This window comes from Nilaparvata lugens, chromosome 5 (genome assembly GCF_014356525.2).
Source record: "Nilaparvata lugens isolate BPH chromosome 5, ASM1435652v1, whole genome shotgun sequence".
Taxonomy (NCBI): domain Eukaryota; kingdom Metazoa; phylum Arthropoda; class Insecta; order Hemiptera; family Delphacidae; genus Nilaparvata; species Nilaparvata lugens.
Genome location: NC_052508.1, coordinates 57,784,190 through 57,806,158, shown reverse-complemented (window position 1 = coordinate 57,806,158; position 21,969 = coordinate 57,784,190). Strand labels below are relative to the sequence as shown.

Below are 21,969 nucleotides of genomic sequence, written 5' to 3'. Positions count from 1 at the left end.
ATCACGATTTTTTCTTCTGCACCACACTCCTCCAAAAATTCTGTGGAGAATCTTTCTCTCAAATATGCTTATCAGGTTCTCATCTGATCTTGTTAGTCACCCATTAAAATTTACCTTCTAATATCTCATAATTACATCATTTGGACTGTTAGGATTCAAACCATTTCGAGCTGTAGCGTCTTCCTCAGTTTCATTTACATTTTTTAACCAATTAAGATTGTACGAATGAAGGATCATTAATCTTGGTATTGATATAAACCACATTAATGTGACCAAAGTCTAACCACAAATCTAACCAGAGTTGAAGACCAAGCACTGATGATAATACTTCGAGTGCATTGAAACTTGGCTCTGTTAAATTATGATGTCTTTCTCATTCCAACAATGGAAAAATTCAAAAACATCTATGTCCATAGTGTGAATTTTGAACATTTATTTTGATTGAACCAAGTGACAGTGATGGTATCTACTCAAGATGCACTGCACTTCTACTTAAAACTTGGTCAAGTGGAATTTTGTGAGTTTCAGGCCTTATTTTTGACACATGAATAGGGTGAGGGCTGAAATGATTGCTAAACTCAAGGTTAAACTTGGCATCACCCTCTCAGTGTACGTCAGCATAATTATATATGTGTATATATTCCAACATATTTATATCAATGGTGTGATGAGAGTAATCATTCAAGTAATTTTGAGGAAAGTCCCTTTTCAAAAAAAAAAAAAAAAAAAATAGATAAGGTAAATCAATAAAAATATTACACATAAATTGTAACTGTAGGTCAAGTTTTAACAATAAAATGGCGACTTGAAGGCTATATGTTGTAAAAAATATAAAAAAATTACTTACTGACTGAAGCATGCTTTCGAGTCAGTTAGTGAGTAAATATTTTATATTTTTTACAACATATATAGCCTTCAAGTCGCCATTTTAGTGTTAAAACTTGACCTACAGTTTTATAGTCTTATCAATCACTTCATCTGTAAGTTATTTTCCTTTCTTCTCAATTTTTTTCCATCAAATTGAAATCATTTTTCAAAATCCCAGAAAATATAGAACCACATTAAAATTTCATCATCATCATTGGCTCGAAAATCTAAAGCGGATCTTGGCCTCCTCCAACATCTGCCTCTATTCTACTCTGTCCATGGCATGACGCCTCCAATTCTTGACCCCAACAACTCTTCCATCTCTGGCAACTGCATCCATCCACCTCAACCTTGGTCTACCAGGAGGTCATCTACCTTCCATCATAGAGAAACAATAGCGTAAGTAGATATCCCATGGTATAGGGAATTTATGTCGCAACCTTTACTGTTATCTCAAGCCGATTACTGTCGATTATTGTCAATTTTGACTGTTTTGTTGGGGTGATAGTGTATGAACGGCACAATTTGAGAGACTACCAGCGTCACACAGCTGCATAGGAAAAAACTATGTGAACTATCGGCTTGGGATAACAGTAAAACTTGCGACATAAACGCCCTATACCATGGGATATCTATGCTATCGTTTCTCTATGCTTCCATGTTGTAAGCCAGTATCTTTTTAGATGGGAATGACTCATCAGCTCTTGCAACATGGCCTACCAGCTCGGATAAGAGCCAGCACATCAGTGTGACTATACTTGTAGAGATCACGATTTTTTCTTCTGCACCACACTCCTCCAAAAATTCTGCGGAGAATCTTTCTCTCAAATATGCTTATCAGGTTATCATCTGATCTTGTTAGTCACCCATTAAAATTTACCTTCTAATATCTCATAATTACATCATTTGGACTGTTAGGATTCAAACCATTTCGATCTGTAGCGTCTTCCTCAGTTTCATTTACATTTTTTACCCAATTAAGATTGTACAAATGAAGGATCATTTATCTTGGTATTGATATAAACCACTAATGTGACCAAAGTCTAACCATAAATCTAACCAGAGTTGAAGACCAAGCACTGATGATAATACTTCGAGTGCATTGAAACTTGGCTCTGTTAAATTATGATGTCTTTCTCATTCCAATAATGGAAAAATTCCAAAACATCTATGTCCATAGTGTGAATTTTGAACATTTATTTTGATTGAACCAAGTGACAGTGATGGTATCTACTCAAGATGCACTGCACTTCTACTTAAAACTTGGTCAAGTGGAATTTTGTGAGTTTCAGGCCTTATTTTTGACACATGAATAGGGTGAGGGCTGAAATGATTGCTAAACTCAAGGTTAAACTTGGCATCACCCTCTCAGTGTACGTCAGCATAATTATATATGTGTATATATTCCAACATATTTATATCAATGGTGTGATGAGAGTAATCATTCAAGTAATTTTGAGGAAAGTCCCTTTTCAAAAAAAAAAAAAAATAGATAAGGTAAATCAATAAAAATATTACACATAAATTGTAACTGTACTTCATTTACAAATGAGTTTACAAAAACTGAACACAATAAAAGTTGAAATTTACATATATCAGCAGAGTATTCGTGTCTAAGAATGTATTTATTCGTTCATCATTAAAATTTACCTTCTAATATCTCATAATTACATCATTTGGACTGTTAGGATTCAAACCATTTCGATCTGTAGCGTCTTCCTCAGTTTCATTTACATTTTTTACCCAATTAAGATTGTACAAATGAAGGATCATTTATCTTGGTATTGATATAAACCACTAATGTGACCAAAGTCTAACCATAAATCTAACCAGAGTTAAAGAACAAGCACTGATGATAATACTTCGAGTGCATTGAAACTTGGCTCCGTTAAATTATGACGTCTTTCTCATTCCAATAATGGAAAAATTCCAAAACATCTATGTCCATAGTGTGAATTTTAAACATTTATTTTGATTGAACCAAGTGACAGTGATAGTATCTACTCAAGATGCACTGCACTTCTACTTAAAACTTGGTCAAGTGGAATTTTGTGAGTTTCAGGCCTTATTCTTGACACATGAATAGGGTGAGGGCTGAAATGATTGGTGAACTAAAGGTTAAACTTGGCATCACCCTCTCAGTACGTCAGCATAATCATTTATGTGTATATTGTTCAACATATTTATGCACATTATGCACACATGCACATAATGCACACATGCACATAATGCACACATTATCAATGGTGTGATGAAAGTAATCATTCAAGTAATTTTGAGGAAAGTCCCTTTTCAAAAAAAAAAAAAATAGATAAGGTAAATCAATAAAAATATTATACATAAATTGTAACTGTACTTTATTTACAAATGAGTTTACAAAAACTGAACACCATAAAAGTCGAAATTTACATATATTAGCAGAGTATTCGTGTCTAAGAATGTATTTATTCGTTCATCATGAAGATGAACTACTGATTTTCTACATCAAAGTATTGTAATGGTAAGCTATCCTGTTGAACAATTATTGTATCTTAGTATGTATTAATAGTTTTAATTTCAATCATTGAAAATAATATACTGAATTGAGCTAGCTGCTTGTCCACTGGACAAGAAGTATTGAAATTTACAGCTATTATACAAATAACAGGGAGTTCTTCTTTGGAATGTTAAAGCGTACTGTAATGAAGGAATAAAATAGACTAAAATCTGTAAAACTCATAATATTAATTGAATCAACTCATTTATTAAGCTACCTACTACTCTTAATTGCAGAGCTGATCCTTGACTATACTCATGGAAGACTTGATTTTTAATCAAGCTTTATATCTTTTATTTTTTGAGAAAAATATTGAAAGAATCAAGGAATATTCACTCAATCAAAATTTCAGCACTAAATATTAAGGTATTGAACGTTCTAGAATTATGCCTACACTAATTTATAATAAAATAGTGATTTTCAACTTGAAATATAGATTTTTACATGGTAACATGACTGTCAAGAAATCAATCATGATGTAAACTTAATTCTTCAGATGAGTTGAATTAATTAGTCCTTGGCATCAGCAATTCCGCCATTTGTGATGGCGAAAGTCGCTTCAGACTCGGGCAAGTCGGGGCTGCAAAAACAAAACAGAAAAAAATTTTATGAACAGAAATTATATGATATTGTAAAATTAACGCAACAGTTTAATTACGGTACCTCATATTGCTCCTTATAACTAGATTTTTTTCAATTCTCTATGTCAAGAATGAGTATGCTTTGCACCATATTATTGCATTATTTTTCAACTTTTAATATTTCTAATTTTTGTATAGTAGTGCTCATCGAATTCCCATCAAGCTGTTTACCCTGTTGTCAATATTTGCAGTAGCAAAAGTCTTCGGGGTAATTTACAGCATTTAATTGAAATTTCGTGTAATAATAATTATTCATTAATTAGCATTTGAACAAATGCAACTTCCAATTTATTTCCATCTGTAGACCGACTGGCCGCTATGGCTTTTTTATAAAATGAGCTCTGTTATCCAAAGATTGTCAGTTTGGTGTAAGGAAAGACCTTAAAGATGCATAGACTCACATGCAGCGCTAGTGTCGTACTTGGAATTGAAATCCGCCATTGAGGGGGCAACCCATAAGATTATTACATACCAATGCCACCAATGCCTTGTGATCTATTGTATTACATATATATATATATATATATATATATATATATATATTATATATATATATAAGTTAAAGTTTATCAATAAATAAATTACTTTTTAAAAAAACAATTTTATTCATTACAAAACATTACAAGTTTAACATGAGGTCCGTTCGCTATGTGCGCTAGCAAGGAACTGAGCTCTGAATACAATATTGTCTTCCACTATGACTATGCTGACTAAACAAGTTAACTGTGATTCTATGCAGTTTTCACTCATATAACTCCTCCATCCCTAAAGAGAACATCAGGGGGTGGATGAGCTGCAAGAACGGGTTGCACATTTTTAAAGAATTCTTTATAAACAATTATGATAATAATTACTAGAAGTACGATATACAGTAGAGAAGTCCATAGACTAATGCTTGTCGTAAAATTACTTTCTTCCCTTATGGGGGTGTACTTATTGACATCAATCGGATTAAAATTAAGATGTTCTAAATTAATTGTGAATTCTGGTTCCTGGTCTTCATTCATAGTATTAATAACGTTGTCTAGGTTCAATAACTTAGGTCTATACTTCGATTCAGACAAATGATTAAGTTTTTTACCATTATAATAAAATGTATTGTTGTTGCTATTGATTAAATAAACTCCTTTTACAGACTTTGTTATCATTTCTGATTGCTTGTCAATTTTTATAGTTTCCTCATTTGGAAAGATACACAAGTAGCTATTCAATTCTGGAATCCATTTGACAATACTATTATCTATTTTCATCTTACTATATTTACAATTTGATGTAGTTCCTGATTCAATAATTTCTTTTTCGCAATTTAGTTTGTCATGATACAGATTTTTATAGAACAAATGAAATTGAATTTGTTTTTTTAGTACATTCACTAGTCAGACCTTCAATTGATATTTCTTTTTTTTATAAATATCGTTTGACTTTAGTAAGTATCTAATTTTAGGTAGGACAGTTACGTATTCATTTCGAAACATATTAGGTACAGAAAACAACTTGTATAGGTTATAATGTGATTCGTCTACAATTGGTAAGTTCAAAAAGTAAATAATTTCTTTAGAAGTTAGTTTACAGTTTACATCTATTAAATTTTCTAATTGCCACATATTTTCCAATTCGGGTTTTAATGGTAATTTGTTCTGATAGTAACCAGCAATCTTGGTAATCTGATAGTACAATTCTCTGGTTGAAATAATACTAGGATGTAGAACTTTCAATTTACAAAATGTTAAAGAATTTTCAATATCTTGGATCAAACTTAATACAATGTTATATAAAATATTCAACTGGTTCAGCAAATCTCTAAATCTCTCTAGTTCTACATAGTCGCTAAGTTTATCATTTGTAAATTTCAATTTATTCTTCAATTCATTAAAATTATAATTAACAATGTTTAAAGTCTGATTAAATTCAGCCATAATTTCTGAATTCAATGAATATTGGGCTGATATTTGATTTATTAAATTGTTTTGATTATCTTTCAAATGTTCAAGTAAATTATCATATCTTTCACTATCATACGAGTCTAAATTTCCAGTAATAAATTTTATTACAGCTCCTATTCCATTCACAAGTCCTCTTTTAGATCTCTTATTATTAGTTACACTTATAATGTCTAACTTATCTTCTATTACATTCTTAGTGTGATTAATAAATTTCAAATAGTTAACTATATCTCTTGCTTTACTACCATTATCAGTTATATACTCTACATTTTTCATTATTGGAATCTTATCCCTAATATTCTCTAATACCTTATCATAATACACATTCAAATTATCAATATGATCAAAAATACTATCTAATTCATAATAGTGTATGAAAGTGTGCTTTGAAATTTCTAATTTTGCAGAGCCTAAATCTGCTGCAATTATTCCTAGATTGTTACTTATATTCCGGAATTCTTCAGCTTGAGAAGAATGATTCGTCATACTCATTAGGCAGAGGAGGTACCTGGAAGAACAGGATTTGAATTAGGATCGATTGTTACTTGTTCAGTTCTTTCATTAGTTTGATTTTTGTTCATTTTCTTTAACTTTCTAGGTCGTTTTATTTTAGATAGATGAATTTTTTCTCTAGTGTTATGATGTCGGGGATTTATTTTGGCAGTTTTAAGTTCTCGATTCACTGATAGGAGAGTTTCTTTGTTGAATTTATTTTTTGTTTTACTCTGTTTTTGCACATTTCTCACGTAAACGGCTTTTGGAATTTCTGGTAGTTCCTCTCGATCTTTGTTCCTTTCGTTGATGACTTGTTCTTTTCTACTTTGGTTTATTTCCTGTATGTGGTCGTACAATTTTTCTGTTCTACTTTTATGACTACTTATGTAATCATTCATTACTTTTGTCTCTATGTTGATATCGAGAAGAGTGTTTTGGTTGACGTGTCCGTATAGAATTCGAAGGGTGTGAGTTTGGTAACAGAATGGATACTATTATTGTATGCAATAATAGCGTAGCTCACTTTGTTTTCGATTGATTCCTTTGAAAATTCGTTGCGATTGTTTAGAATTCGAATGTGTTCGATTAGTGTTGAATGTAATCTTTCAGCCATACCGTTTGAACGAGGATGTTGAGTACTAATGAAGTGAATCTTAATTTTGTGCATCTGTAGCAACTCTCTTACTAAAGTGTTATTGAACTCTGTTCCATTGTCTGACACTATTGTTTCTGGTGTTCCGTGATGTGAAAAGTATTTTATCAGTTTATTAACAACTTCTATGCCTTGACCACTTCTTAACTGGTATGCTTGAGCGTATCTGGAAAAGCTATCAATAATAGTTAGAAATTTTTGTTTATCGAATGTGATGCTGTCCATATGTAATATCTGTAAAGGTCTCGTTGCTGTTGGAGTTAGATTTAACTCGAGGTTCAAGGGCGTTCTTTCATATTTCGTTTTCAAACAGATTTCACATTGATTTATCAAATTTTGTATACTAGTTCTCATTGATGGCCAATAGTATTTTTGTTTTATCCGATCGTAGGTTTCCTGAATTCCTCTATGATTCGTTTTTCCTTCGTGATAGTTCAACATAATAACTCTCATGTCTTCTTCATCTGTTACATCTAACAGTTTTTTCGAACATTTTACTAATATCAAGTCAGGGCGTTTGAAATGCGTGTTGATAACAACTGTAAATCTTTCGAAGAAATCGTTTTCAAAGAATAGTGAATACTTGATGTTTGGTGCGGTGTACGTTTTATGAATTCTACGATATCTTTTTCGAAATTATTCTCTGATATTTGCACAATAAGTCTGGTTTTATCGAATAGTTTTTTCACTTTCACGTTTTGGGGGTTGTATTTGACAAGGCTGAGTATCACTTGGTGTTTTCCATAATTAACTGGTTCATCTAATATCTGTACTCCTGCTGTCGTATTATCTCCGGCATTTGTGTGGACTGTCTGGTCGTCTTCTTCTTCTTCCTGTACTTCTCCTAGGTCCATTAAGCGATTCTCATTTTGGTCGATATTGACTAATACAGATTGATTCTCGATGTCGAATCCTGCGAATAGATCGTCTTCGTCGAATCCTTCAAATAGAGGACTTTCGCCATCAGGAGTTATGCCATCCAATCCTTCGAGTGGATTCTGGTTAACTCGTACATCATTTATCACAGGTTGCGTTGTTTCATTGTTGGGTCCTATAGTCATTAAGCCCTCGATAGCTTCGTTTACAATGGCATCAATATCACTTAAAATTCCGGGTGTCTCTTGTGTAGTGGTATTATTGTTGTTTAGTTGAATTCTGGAAAGAGCATCGGCGTTCTGATTTTTACTACCCTTTTTGTATTGTATGTCGTAGTCATACTCTTCCAATTTAAGTCTCCAACGTAGCATTTTTGAATTAGGTTCTTTGATTGAGAAGAGCCATTGAAGGGGTTTATGATCGGTGAAAATATTGAATTTCCGTCCGTATAAATACGGTCGAAAGTGTTTGGTAGCCCATACAATAGCTAGAAGTTCTCTTTCTATAGTTGAATATCTGGTCTCAGTGTCGTTCAAAGTTCGGCTTGCATAAGCAATTGGAAGGTCAGCACCATTTTTGAACTGACTAAGTACGGCACCTATTGCAAATTGGCTAGCGTCCGTCGTAAGATTGAATTTCAGGTTGAAATCGGGGTATTGTAGGATTGGATCATTTGTCAAAATATTTTTACACGTTTCAAAACAACTTTTGTATTCTGGGTCATCAGGGTTGATTTTTGCTTCTTTCTTTAAACATTTCGTTAGAGGTTTTGTGAGAGATGCGAAATTCTTAATGAATTTTCTGTAGTATCCTAGTAGTCCTAAAAATCCTTTAATTTGTTTGACTGTTTTTGGTATGGGATAACGCTTAATTGCTTCAATTTTTTCGGGGTTCGGTTTTACTCCATTACTGGTTACCAAGTGTCCAAGAAATTCTACTTCTTTTCGCAAGAATTCGGTCTTATCTAACTGCACTTTGAAGTTCGCTTTCCTTAATCTCTCAAACACTTCACGAAGTCTACTTATGTGCTCTTGGAGGCTAGTTGAATAAACGATTATATCGTCAAGGTAAACTAAACAAATTTCGTTTTGAATACCTCTTAATACATTATTCATTGCTTTCTGAAATGTTGGGGGTCCATTTTTTAAACCAAACGGCATTCTTAAAAACTCGTAGTGTCCCGTGTCCGACGAAAAGGCGGTCTTTTCTACGCTATTGTTATCCATCTCAATTTGGTGGAATCCTGAGAATAAATCGAGAACAGAGAAGTACTGTGATCGGCCTAATTTATCCAATATATCTGTGATGTTGGGTAATGGGAATCGGTCATCTATTGTTTTAGAATTTAGGCTACGGAAGTCGATTACCATTCGGAATTTCTTTTTGCCTGAAGCATCTGCTTTTTTGGGGACGATCCAGAGTGGGCTATTCCATGGGGAAGAACTGGGTTGAATTATGTTTTGCGCTAATAAGTCATCGATTTGATTTCAGTTCGATAGACTTCTGGATATCGATAGTTTCTTGTGTAGACGGGGATCTCGTCTGTTGTCCTTATCACGTGCTTGATTTGATTAGTGAAGGAAAGTTTTTCTCCTTCAACATAAAATATATCTTTATAATCTCTTATCAATTTTGTAATCTCAGATTTCTCTTCATTGTTCATGTGGTCTGTCCTAATTTTGTTGAGGTCCAATGTAGGTTTACTGTGGTTAATCATGTTGAAATTTGGATGGTTTAGTTTGGATTCAAAGTTTTCGGGTGATACACATTGATAGTTCTCGATAGGTTCAATTTTGATTGGTTGAATGAAGTTGAGAGTTTTATTTTCTGTAGTGGGATTCGTAATTGTACACAAAGCACGACCGTCTGTCACTTTAACTAGTGACTCAGGAATTTCTAAGCCTTTGATGTTTCTGTAATGTAATACACCATCACCATTCACAATGCCATTGACCTTCATGTAAACAATACGCGATGTTCTGGCTTCAATGAGATGACTTTCTATTACCTTTTCATTTGCCTTCTCTCTCTGATCTAGATTGTGATAGAAAATAGGTAATTTTTTCCCACGCAATATTATTACATTATTTACAAAGTCACACGAGCATTCCAATTTCTTAATGTTATCTAAGCCTAACAACAGATCAAATTTGTCATGAAAATCAAATAAATGGAATTTCAATTTTTGTTTTCCTAAAATTTGGATGTCACAACTGAAGTTTTCTTTTGAAGTTCCGTGAACTGTGGTTACTTCGAAGGGATCTTTTACTACCGTTTCTTTGTAGAGTTCTTGTCCGAGAAATGGTTTAATAAAAGATTTTGTACTTGCGGAATCGATTAGTATTTTCAAGTTTGTTTTGGGGTCATAGAAATACGGTAGCTCATTATCGGTGTCTCGGAGATTCATTATGGAGAATCGTTTTGTAGGCTGGTGTGGCCTAAAAAATGGTTTTCCTCAGATTGTTCAATTTCATTGAACTTTTGTTCGTCAAAATAAATTTGACTGTTCTGCTGAATTTCAAGCGATAGATTTTGGAATTCGGGTATTTCTTCGAAACTGTTTGTAGCTTCGTCTACTTGATTTTGTTGCTAGTCATTTGAAATAGACGTGGATTTTTCTTGGCTGGTCCGTCATATGTGTTTCGAGTGGAAATACTCATTGGGGTAGGCTGATACTGTTGTTGTTGTGGTGGTGGTTTAGGGTGTTGATACTGTTGTTGATACTGTTGTGGTTGTCGAAATTGTCTGTTTGGAAATTGTCGGGGTTGAAACTGGTGTTGATTGTGTTGGAATTGACGGGGTTGAAATTGATTTGGGTTTCCTTGGAAGTTTCTTTTGATTGGCGGGTTGCCTGACAGTTCATTGAAAACAGGGGTTCTTTTTTGTTGGTAGTAACTTGCTAAGCTTGGTTTTTGGTGATTTTGTGTTTGAGTTGGTGTCATTTTAAATTGAAAATCGTTACACAACATGTTGAGTGCTTGTTCAAGAGAGCTTGGGTTTTTCGTTCTCATTAGGGAACCGACGGGTTCACGTAACCCTCTAAGAAGTACTCTTAATGCTAATTTCGATACATACTGGCAAAGAACATTGGAGGCATGCGGTTCTTTGTTAACAAAATAAGCGATTTGAAGATTCAAAAGTTTTTGGATTCTCTGATAGAAGTTGAAAGGTGTTTCGCCAGGTTCTTGTTTTAATTCACTCAATTCTAGATTCAACGTGAAACAGTCCCTCTTGTCTAGATAACTAGTTAGCAATACGTTTTTTACGTCAGGCCAATCATAGCTACCTGAACTACTCACTACTTCATTGGCTTGTCCTTTGATTTTAGATAGAATTGTTGAATACAAATACTCATTTTGAAAATCATCTGGGTTACTTTTTACATAAAACTTAGCTACTAACTTATCTACAATGGTTATGAATCTATTCAACAATGTTGGTTCTCCAAAGAACTCAGGAATCATGTCAAGATACTCCTTCTTGAGAACAGGAGTAGTACCTGCTGGTACACAAGATCCTGCTGCTGGCAATTTAGGGGCAGGTGGTGCTGGTGGATTCATTTTTAATAATGAATATGTGGGTCAAAATGTCACAATAATAAAATAGTTCAAAAGATAAATAATTGTTTCTACTCACAAGATAATATCCAACATTGCACTATTATTTCTTAACACTATTTCACTGATGACAATATGCACTTGACACAAATGAAGTTCTCTGTGGCAATATTCACTTGACACAAATTATGTTCGCGACGACTTCTCAACGGTGAAAACCGACGAATTATTTCAATGTTTGGAAAATTATTTTCACTAAATTTAAGGTATTGAACGTTCTAGAATTATGCCTACACTAATTTAGAATAGAATAGTGATTTTTCAACTTGAAATGATTTTACATGGTAACATGACTGTCACGAAATCAATCATGATGTAAACTTAATTCTTCAGATGAGTTGAGTTAATTAGTCCTTGGCATCAGCAATTCCGCCATTTGTGATGGCGAAAGTAGCTTCAGACTCGGGCAAGTCGGGGCTGCAAAAACAAAACAGAAAAAAATGTTATGAACAGAAATTATATGATATTGTAAAATTATCTCAACAGTTTAATTACGGTAACTCATATTGCTCCTTATAACTAGATTTTTTCAATTCTCCATGTCAAGAATGAGTATGCTTTGCACCATATTATTGCATTATTTTTCAACTTTTAATATTTCTAATTTTTGTATAGTAGTGCTCATCGAATTTCCATCAAGCTGTTTAACATGTTGTCAATATTTGCAGTAGCAGAAGTCTTCGGGGTGATTTACAGCATTTAATTGGAATTTCGTGTAATAATAATTATCCATTAATTAGCAGCATTTGAACAAATGCAACTTCCAATTTATTTCCATCGTAGACTGGCTGGCCGCTATGGCTTTGTATAAAATGAGCGTTGCTATCCAGAGATTGTCAGTTTGGTGTAAGGGTAATCATTCCTAACCGGCAATTGGGAGGTACTGGGTTCGATTCCCGGGCTGACAAATAGTTTTTGTATAGTAGCGCTCATCGAATTTCCATCTAGTTGTTTACCCTGTTGTCAATATTTGCAGTAGCAGAAGTCTTCGGGGTGATTTACAGCATTTAATTGGAATTTCGTTTAATAATAATTATTTCTAAGGTAAGTCTTTTGATTATTTCCTGATTGGAAATGGGTAGATTTAATAAGCTAATATATGAAATGTTATCTACAATATAATAAAGGAAAGAATCGGCTTATAGGGATAGGGAACGTCCATCATCACGTCTGAACTACTGGACTGATTAACTTTTGCATATAGATTCTTAATTCACCAAGGATGGTTATTATGGGCCTATTTTAAATTCTTCAAGATTTCAGTAGGTCTTGTTTTCAGTTTGTCAAGTTTTTAATTAGACCCTTGCGGACCACGAGTTGCCTGTTAGTCTGAAATAAAGTTAATAAATTTACCTAATTTTTCATTTTAATATATATTTATCATGGTCATGATTTCAAATATTGTTCTGGAAATATACAGCCCATTCTATTTCCATATTTTCTCTTACCGTTCTTCTTTTTACATTTGAATGCAAGTTGATTGTATTCCCAAAGTCGATATCCTAGTGGTTCGTAATGTAATAATGATCCTCATTTGTGAGAAACCTTTTTTCATAATAAAATATATTACAAACTTACAGTTTCCGAATTAAATACTGTTATAAAATTCAATCTTAGTACTTGAATGATTGATTGATTAATTGCCTTTATTAGGGCGGAGTTAGGACTCCTGGTCCTCTCTACCACACAACCCTTTACAATAAGAATGCTTAGTTTAATAGACATTGGAGCATCATACTAGAAATACTCATTACTAATGCAATATAAGTCGATACAGAAAAAAGACTCACCTATCATAAATCTTGGCGATTCTAGTTTCTCCCCTGCCTTTCCTGAGTGATAAGCGCGTGGTGGATGCATGCGCCAATATATGTCCGCCAATCGGCTTCTTGGGGTCCGCCTGAAATATTAATCAAACAGTTTTAGACAATGATGTAATCGCAAGAAATTGTCATCTCCTCTTGATGCATGAGAAAAAAGATCAATTACCAATACCAGCTACACAGAGAAAAATATTTAGGTCCATTCATCATTTAACTATCTATCTTATCCTATCACTTATCCTTTCGAGCTGTGGTATAGTCTGGGGACAATGTCGACATCTCCCTTGTAAAAAATGAATAAATTATCAAAAATAATTATCTTCGAAGTCTATAATCAAGAGTATTTAAATAAAATAATTTTCAAGACACAGAAATTACATACAATTTGAAGCAATATGAGTTTTGATGAAATAAAGAATTATTCTATTAGGCCGCTATACTAGAAAAAGAAACAAGTTGGGGTTAGATGTTTTTAAATACAGTTTTATCCAGGGTAATTACAGTTGAAGGCCATAACAAGTACCATATTTCGTAAAAACTTCAGTTAATCTCTCATCATACAAAAGAATAATTCAGACCATTTGATATAGGCCAGCACTGAAAATTTTCCGATGTGGTATAGCTATGAATTCACGATGTTGAATTCACGAGATGTCCCGATCGATCAAGCCTATTGAAGCTATCTATCATTCACAAGAGAAAACTGCACAACCTGGGTTGTGCAGTCAGATGACCACTTGTTAAAATTTCGTCTGTCGTCTGTCGAATGCACAAGACATGATCTTTTTAATGACAAAGCTGTTAAAACAGTTGAATACTACTCTTATATTGGCATATAAATCACCTGACACGCACGCGCACAATGGCTATGTTTCAATTATCATTCAGAGCTACTGTACCTTCCAAGGTCTATAGAAAGGCCTTCCTTTGTGTATTTTTCTTTATCCAGACCTTGCGATATCTTCTTACTATATTTGGCTCCTATCAGTCGTTTGTGAAATAAATCAAAGTGACGGCGGTTTTATTGTATGATATTATTATAATATCATAAGACCAATTTGACAATTTACCAATCAAATGGTTCATTCCCGAACAATAATGTTATGTAATGAGATTAATTAAAAGTAAAAACTTCTACTCAGCCTGCTTTGATCAATTTACTCATGAGCCTAGAATATTGCAGCTTGTGGAAGTATGGTACCTGAAAGGATAGAGTTGCCCCGGGATCGGCGGTCATCTGGTTGCTGATGAAAATGGCAACATTGTACTCCTCGGATATCTTCTGCAGCCGCGACATCATCTGGCCCAGTTTCTGTTGGCGGTCGGCCAGCTCTCCGCGTCCGCTGTAGTCCACGCGGAAAAGCGCCATTATCGAGTCAATTATCTGCACAACAAACAATCATCATTAGTTTGTTCCAAAGCAGTTTGCTACAAAAACTTGCGAAATCAATTCAATTAATTTTTTTTAATAATAAGGGCCAGGTCACATTGAGCGTTTTTTTCAGGCGTCAACCCAATCAGCTTCCTGCCCTGCCGACTCTATAAATGCTTGAGAAAACGCTTTGTATAGTCTGGTCCTTAGATTGAATAGTTTCATAGATATCATCAGTTATGCACTTTAGAAACCTCAAATAATGTCACATTACATCTTGAAAATATATTTTAGCTAAAATAATTTCATATTTTAAAATGGAATCACAAATGTATAGAAATGATAAATACAATATATCATTCTCAACTATGAATAATTGGGAAAGGAGCAACAGGCTAAAGTCTGTTTTATAGACAGGCTACAACACCTGAATTATTATAGACAATCATTGGTTGTGATTTACTCAGCCATCAACTCATTTTATCACATTCAAAAATTATAATCAAGGTGAAATACTACACGTATCGTACTGAATAAAGATTTGATAGATATAACCTTGTAATAATAGTTCTATAAACTTTCTAATAAATCAAATATAAATTAGTAGCCTGCTATGCTCGTTCAATCTTAATTCATGGGATTGTGGAATTTCATAACTTTAATTTGACTTAATAGTGACGAATTAAGCATCTTATTAAAGAAATATATCAAACCATATAGTATATGATGAAAAACTTATGAGCTACTAGATAAATTATTCATTCTTAACACTCCAATATGAATTATTTGCCACAAGGAAACTTATAATTTTATCATGCTATTCAAGTTCGTATTCAACTAATTACTTTTCTATTTATACTATACTGGCTTACTTCTATCAAGATGGATTTACTATTTCTAAGCTTTAGTGATTTATCGTACATTAATAAAACAATTAACTCACTAATTAAATAACAATTATAGTAGGTACCATGATTACAAAAATCTAATAAAACAGCCTCCAAGCAGCTTTATGCAGTTCCTGCAGAATAATTGCATTAAATACATTTACAATTAAGTTGTAGTTAAACATTTGTACATTCAAGTTATATTTACACATGCAGTTGACATGGATACAGGTGCATGGTTCAATAAATGAAATAAAATGTTGATTTGAATTGTGAACAGTGAATCATGAAGTTGGCAACCATTTACAATTACAAACCCAAGCTTACATGCACTTACCCCATTATCCAACAAATTCTACATAGACTATAATATTATGAGTTGACAAAGACACTACATCATCACCAAAATACACATAAAAATAGGCCTAATTATTATAAAGACATAAAGCAAGAAATACCTTCAAGCAGACTTTATCCAAATCGTAATTATAAACATAATTTACTTGGTAACGAAACATTCACTTTTTACACGGTGACAAGTTATTTTGAAAGATTGATTATAAACGAACCCCTAATTAGAACCAAAGATAAGATTTTAGGCTGATCACTAACGTGCTAATTTCAAGAGCATGTCCTCAAATTAGATTTTCCAGGAGCACTAAAACTAATTATATACGGTGCAATACGTACATGCTACATTGTATATACAATAAGTATATCACATTACATACAATAAGAAGCAGTAAATCACCATAAAATCCAAGTTTTAATACAGGCGGTTAGAGAAAATCATACAATACATTCATTTGTTTCGTCAATTATTGACTACACTAGCAAGTGCAACAGTCATCACAGCGATGCAACGAATAAACTTACACATGTGTTCTGCCGTGGTGACTGGATCAGGTAATAATCCAACCAATAAATAACTAGAAAATAAATCACGTTCATTATTTTCATTCCAACTCTTTCTGTGAAGGAAGGAACAATTATTATACAATTGGAGATGTTAATTCATAATTACTGTACTTTATCTACAGTTTTCATGCTCAACAAGTTTCATGTTCTCAAATGCCTATTAATTTATTTTGGAAAATTGATATTAGTATTTGAAATTACAACAGGATGTTGTCAATTCCACATAGGTACTGTACCGTAGGTACTCAACTTTGATGTACAGGACCAATAAGAAATCATGTTGAAGCCAATATTATTTTGGTTGTACAGCTGTAAATGAATTTTATTCGTTTATTGGAATGACATCTCAATAATAAGGAATAATAATAGTATTACAATAATAAGGAAGAGATTTTCCACAAAATCTGATTAGAATGTAACCTTGATATTGTCTAGAATGTTTGTATTTGTTTGCTTCATCCAAAACATGGTTATGGTGGGCGGAATTCAATAAAAATGTTACGGACACGGGTTATTACTAGCATTCATATTTAACCTGGTAAGTATTCATTTTGTCATAGTTGAATAATTATCAACACAGCACAATTCTTCAACAAATATATATACAAAAACTATTATCTTTAAATCACAATACTTCAGCAATTAAATCTGCCATCAGTTTGTTATTATTGACTTCAGATATTGTGGCTGGTGAGATGTGATATCTATCTATAATGAAAACACTGGGATATGTTGTCAAAAATATCACTAATATATTGTAAAATTGCAAACATGTTTCAACACCAATAATTTCCTTGTTCCGTGTGAAAAATTCAAGAGTATTTCAAAACTTATTTCATAAGCCAATGTATAGAGTTGTCACCAGTTACACCAAGTTCAAGATAGGAATTCAAAATAAATGCAAAATATTATTGCGAGATAAATCCTACTTACGTGAATAATTTTATAAGTAATTCCAATTTTGATGAAAAGTCATAATATATTAATTTATTGTACAATATTCTATAATCGTAGTATAATTTATTTTGACATTGGAGGGAAAACTAGGCTGAGCCTGTTTCTCTCCCAAAATTTTGATAAAAATTTAATGTTGTCCAAAGGTTAAGGTTTAGGTTGTACCTACAATAGAGAAAAGATAGCTTCAGCTAACATTTATGCTATCACTTATATTACCTTTTCTCTATGGTTGTACGCATATCAATATTATTGAAGTAAATATTGAACCTTATCTATTGATTATCGAATTGAGTGAGTGTAAAAAGGAGAAAAACGCTTACCAGTAGTTTGAAGACACCGGCCTCCTCGTGGAACTTGGCGGCTACATAGTCGAGTGCCTCGAGCTGCTGGTCGCTGTTGTGGATGCGGGCGTAGAGGATGTTGTCCAACACCGCCTCCTGGTCCAGGTTGAAGCGGTCGGCGATCGGACGCAGTCGCTCCGGGCGGCTAATGCACACCAGTCAAGGAGCAATCAATCACAATCACGATTCTCAGCTGCTAATAATTAGCCTATACTTGTTATTTCAAAACTAAAAAATGAAAATTTTGTCATTTATAAAGTAGGTATAGTCTGATATCTACTTTAATTCCAAAACAATTCAGGGGAATAATTTTATAAAGTGGAAAAATCTTGAATTCTTATCAGAGTGAAAATATAAGCTATATTTTTTTTAAACTGTACTATTGAACAAATTAGGAATAGAACAGTTTTGGGCTAGGCCTGTTGCTTTCACCCACCTTTCATCTGGGCCTATATTATGATTTGTGATTGTATTGATAAATAAATAAAAACATAAATTTCTTTCTGGACTGTTTTAGTATATGCATCAAAATTCGGGGGAGGAACAGTTTCGGGGTGTGTCCCTCAAATTATTTTGATGAATAATTCTGTATCTTGAATCAATAAATGATTAATGAGAAACCATAAATTAATGAAAATCCCAATTTAATACAGTTTGTACTGTTTATTTTGTTGGATTTGTTTATCTTATTGCTAATTACTTATAATAATGTCAAATTCCTATTAAAATTCAATATATTGTGTTGTTATCGTCGGTGGAGAGACCTAACTCATGTATTGCCCCTCGCAGCTGGAAGTCCGGGAAAACATGCAACGTTACATTATAACCAGGAATAATTGAAACATAATTAACAAGCAGAAAATAACAAATTTATGACGCAGAGAATATTCCATGATTCAGGGGTAGATTTGAAAGCTATCGTACAAGTATAGTAGTTTAGCAATGAGGAACTAGATTAGTGATCCACCGTACAAGAGTGTAGTATGCTGTCATTGAGGAACAAGCAAAAGTCATAGAATTAATTGCCAGAAAGGATACAAAGTACTCTCGGTGTCGATGAACATGACTTTGCCGCCGGTGTAACCGTCATCATTGGGCAGTTGGGCCATCACGCACAGTGTGTGCGACATCTGCGTTTTTCCCGTACGGAATTCGCCAAATACCTCGGTGATGGCCATCGACTCTACTCCCCCGCCCAACAGTTTGCTGCCAAAATAAAGAGCAAACCATCATTGTCAATCATGATGTTATATTATAAAAAATGCATCATATGTAATTAAATACCACAAATGAAATAGCGATTGAATTAGAATAATATAATATAAAATGATCACAGTAGATAACTTAAATAGGGAGTCAGCCTTCTGCCTTCAGCCAAATCTTTAACAGCTTTATAATAGACCGTGCAAATTTACTTCCGACTTGCGCAGCAGAGGAAGCATACAGCAGGAGGGATACAGAGGCGCGATGTTGCCGTTTTGAAGCGGCCAGCGTTCTCCAACTTCTGGTAACTGTTCACGTGCTCATGCAACACATGCAAAGTTTTCTGTCTGGACGCGGCCAGACGACTGACAAATTGGCAACTGCGCTTCCACCTATTACTCTATTAATCACTGTAATTGGCTGATCTCCCTCCATTTATCTGCGCTGCATATTCCTCCAAGTCTGAAGTAAATTTGCATGGACTATAGGCTAATTCAGGAAAAACGTGACTTTTGGTTCTATGCCTCAGTGAAAAATAAACTCCTGGAGGGGCCACTCTACTCACTGCAGGATTTGTATGAGGAACCTCTTTTTGGGAGTCAACCAATATAGCACGAATAACCTGTCAGGTTATTTTACTGTAATCGGAAAACTCAGACACTGCCTATCTGGAAGTCCCCTCAAAATAGTTCTCTTATAACTATTAATAAATTATTCAACAAAATAGGTACAAATTTAGCCTTCAAATTCCAAAATTGGTCTATCTTTTCCATTCAAATGTGAGTAAAATATCATGTAGGTAATATTTTGTTCTTGAAGCAGACTTCTTTTATTTGGTAATAAATAATTGAACATAATTTATTATTTGTGTTTGAGCATAGAGAAAAGATCTTGTGCTATTTTTTTCTATGTTTTAGGTTAGTACATTAGTTCATTACCGTATGTACACCATTAATAGTAATGAAAGTATTTCAAGTTTCGTCTTCTTAGTAATCAATATGTAATGCCGCATGACCTAAAATGTGACCAGTGTCAAATCAAGGCCAGCATTGGCAATCCACACACTGGCACTGGTCGTCATTGGCCTTCATTGGGCCAAAATGTGGATTGGGCATAAATATTTATCAAATTATAGAATCGTAGAAAAAATGCATCATCCTATAAATCAAATCCAATAAGTTACTCTAACCACCAAGGAAAATAAAAATATAATTTTCCAATGAGAGCTATAATATGCAGTTGTATTCTTACTCCAATTCTTGGCTACCAGTTGAAATTCGGAAGACACATTTCCTCTTCTCGCTAAACTCGTTTGCAGTTATGAATCCAAAGGAGCTGATTTTGGCACAAGCTTCTTTTATTTTGTCCACCTTTGCGTCTGAAAAGCCTTTGATGGCGCACAGCTTCTTGCGAGTGCACATTACAATTCCTTTTACTGTGCATATTCCCGAAGATTTCAGTTTCTTTATATCTGCGACATTCTGTTCAAACAAGAAAAAATTAGATAGCTTAAGAAAAGGTGCGGTCAAAATAATTACGAATGATATTACACATTTTTTAAGTGTTACATAATTACCCAATAATAATCTTGTATTACATTTGACTACTTAAAAAAATCTATACTGGAAAGTATGGCATTGGTAACAACAATACCTAGGTGCGTCCTTAAAAAAATAAATTCGAAGAAAATGAAAACTTTTACCAATATAATAAGACTTGAAATACTGACAGGTTGTTATTATTATTTCAACACATAAAAGAAAAACAAGGTTTAGTGACTAACATCCTGTATGTATATTCCACCGATACGGTAAGGTAGGTTGGTTGGTTATTGAGTATCCAACCTACTGGTACCGTACAAAAGCTTTAATTTAATTTTATCGAATGCAGTTTGATCAAGTAAAGCTAATATCAAACACAGTCTGATCATTTTGAATAGAAGATTTTATCTGCACCACATGTTAACATAAATGTAGAGAAGTAAAAAATTTATGTTTATCTAGTTTACACGGTACAGTTTTCAGTAGGTAGTTTGGATACAATTTAGAATAAGGTTACATTTTGGTATTATATTAACTTAAAATTACAATTAATTATTTAACATTTGAGATAAATTTGTTTAAAGTAAAATTAGATTATGAGTATATGTGAATAGAGTAATTTTAATAAATTTTATTTGTCAAGGAATATCTACACTCACTATTCCATGACTTTGAAGGGTGTCAACGTCTTGAAAGAAAGATTCGTCTCCATCGACATCATGAGTCATCTCACTTAAAACCATTTGATCTGAAGCATCCATTATGTTTTTTGTTAGAAAAAATAAAATTTACGGTCACAATGAATAAATGTAGTGTTATAAATGTAAATTCAATAACAGGAATACTACAAACTTCAATGCTACAGATTTCTATATAAGAAAATGGCGTCTAGTCGTCTTTTGCCGCCTTGGAAAGAAAACGTTCTGGAAGGGGAATGTCAATTAACATTTTTTTAAAACTCATATTTTACTGCTCTTAAAAAATTAAATATTTTTTCAATTTTTTTTAATGATTGTAAGAATATCATCGGTGGTAACAATTTCTGCACATATTGTTGTTGACACATGCTTTTCTCAGCGTAATTTATCTGGATACAACAAAAGTTCATCAATCAATTGTACGTTGTTGACTTTGATCATCTTCAATGTTCGTGAAAGCATGACAACATACAAACCTGAATAATATAATACTTAAGAGTACCAAATATAAAATGAATATTAAGTACCGAATATCATATCAATAATTGAGCTTTTTCATATCCAGTAAATATGATATTGATGCTTTCGAATACAACAACGAT

At 33.3% G+C, this 21,969-nt stretch overlaps 1 protein-coding gene across 2 annotated transcripts; it reads right to left on the bottom strand.

Moving 5' to 3' along the window:
• Positions 1-3,205: 3,205 nt before the first annotated feature.
• Positions 3,206-21,712, bottom strand: LOC111048459 (meiotic recombination protein DMC1/LIM15 homolog). 2 transcript variants are annotated; one of them, XM_039428868.1, is made up of 7 exons: positions 21,329-21,711; positions 20,380-20,609; positions 18,964-19,131; positions 17,905-18,070; positions 14,652-14,834; positions 13,418-13,527; positions 3,206-3,983 (listed from the first exon to the last, which is right to left on the bottom strand). In XM_039428868.1, exons 1-7 carry the CDS (start codon positions 21,428-21,430, stop codon positions 3,914-3,916), a joined length of 1,029 nt encoding a protein of 342 aa, XP_039284802.1. In that variant the 5' UTR covers positions 21,431-21,711; the 3' UTR covers positions 3,206-3,913. The 2 variants fall into 2 exon arrangements, with proteins under 2 accessions (XP_039284802.1, XP_039284801.1); XM_039428867.1 differs by lacking the exon at positions 3,206-3,983 and adding an exon at positions 11,840-12,044 and having other exon boundaries at positions 21,329-21,712.
• Positions 21,713-21,969: the final 257 nt, after the last annotated feature.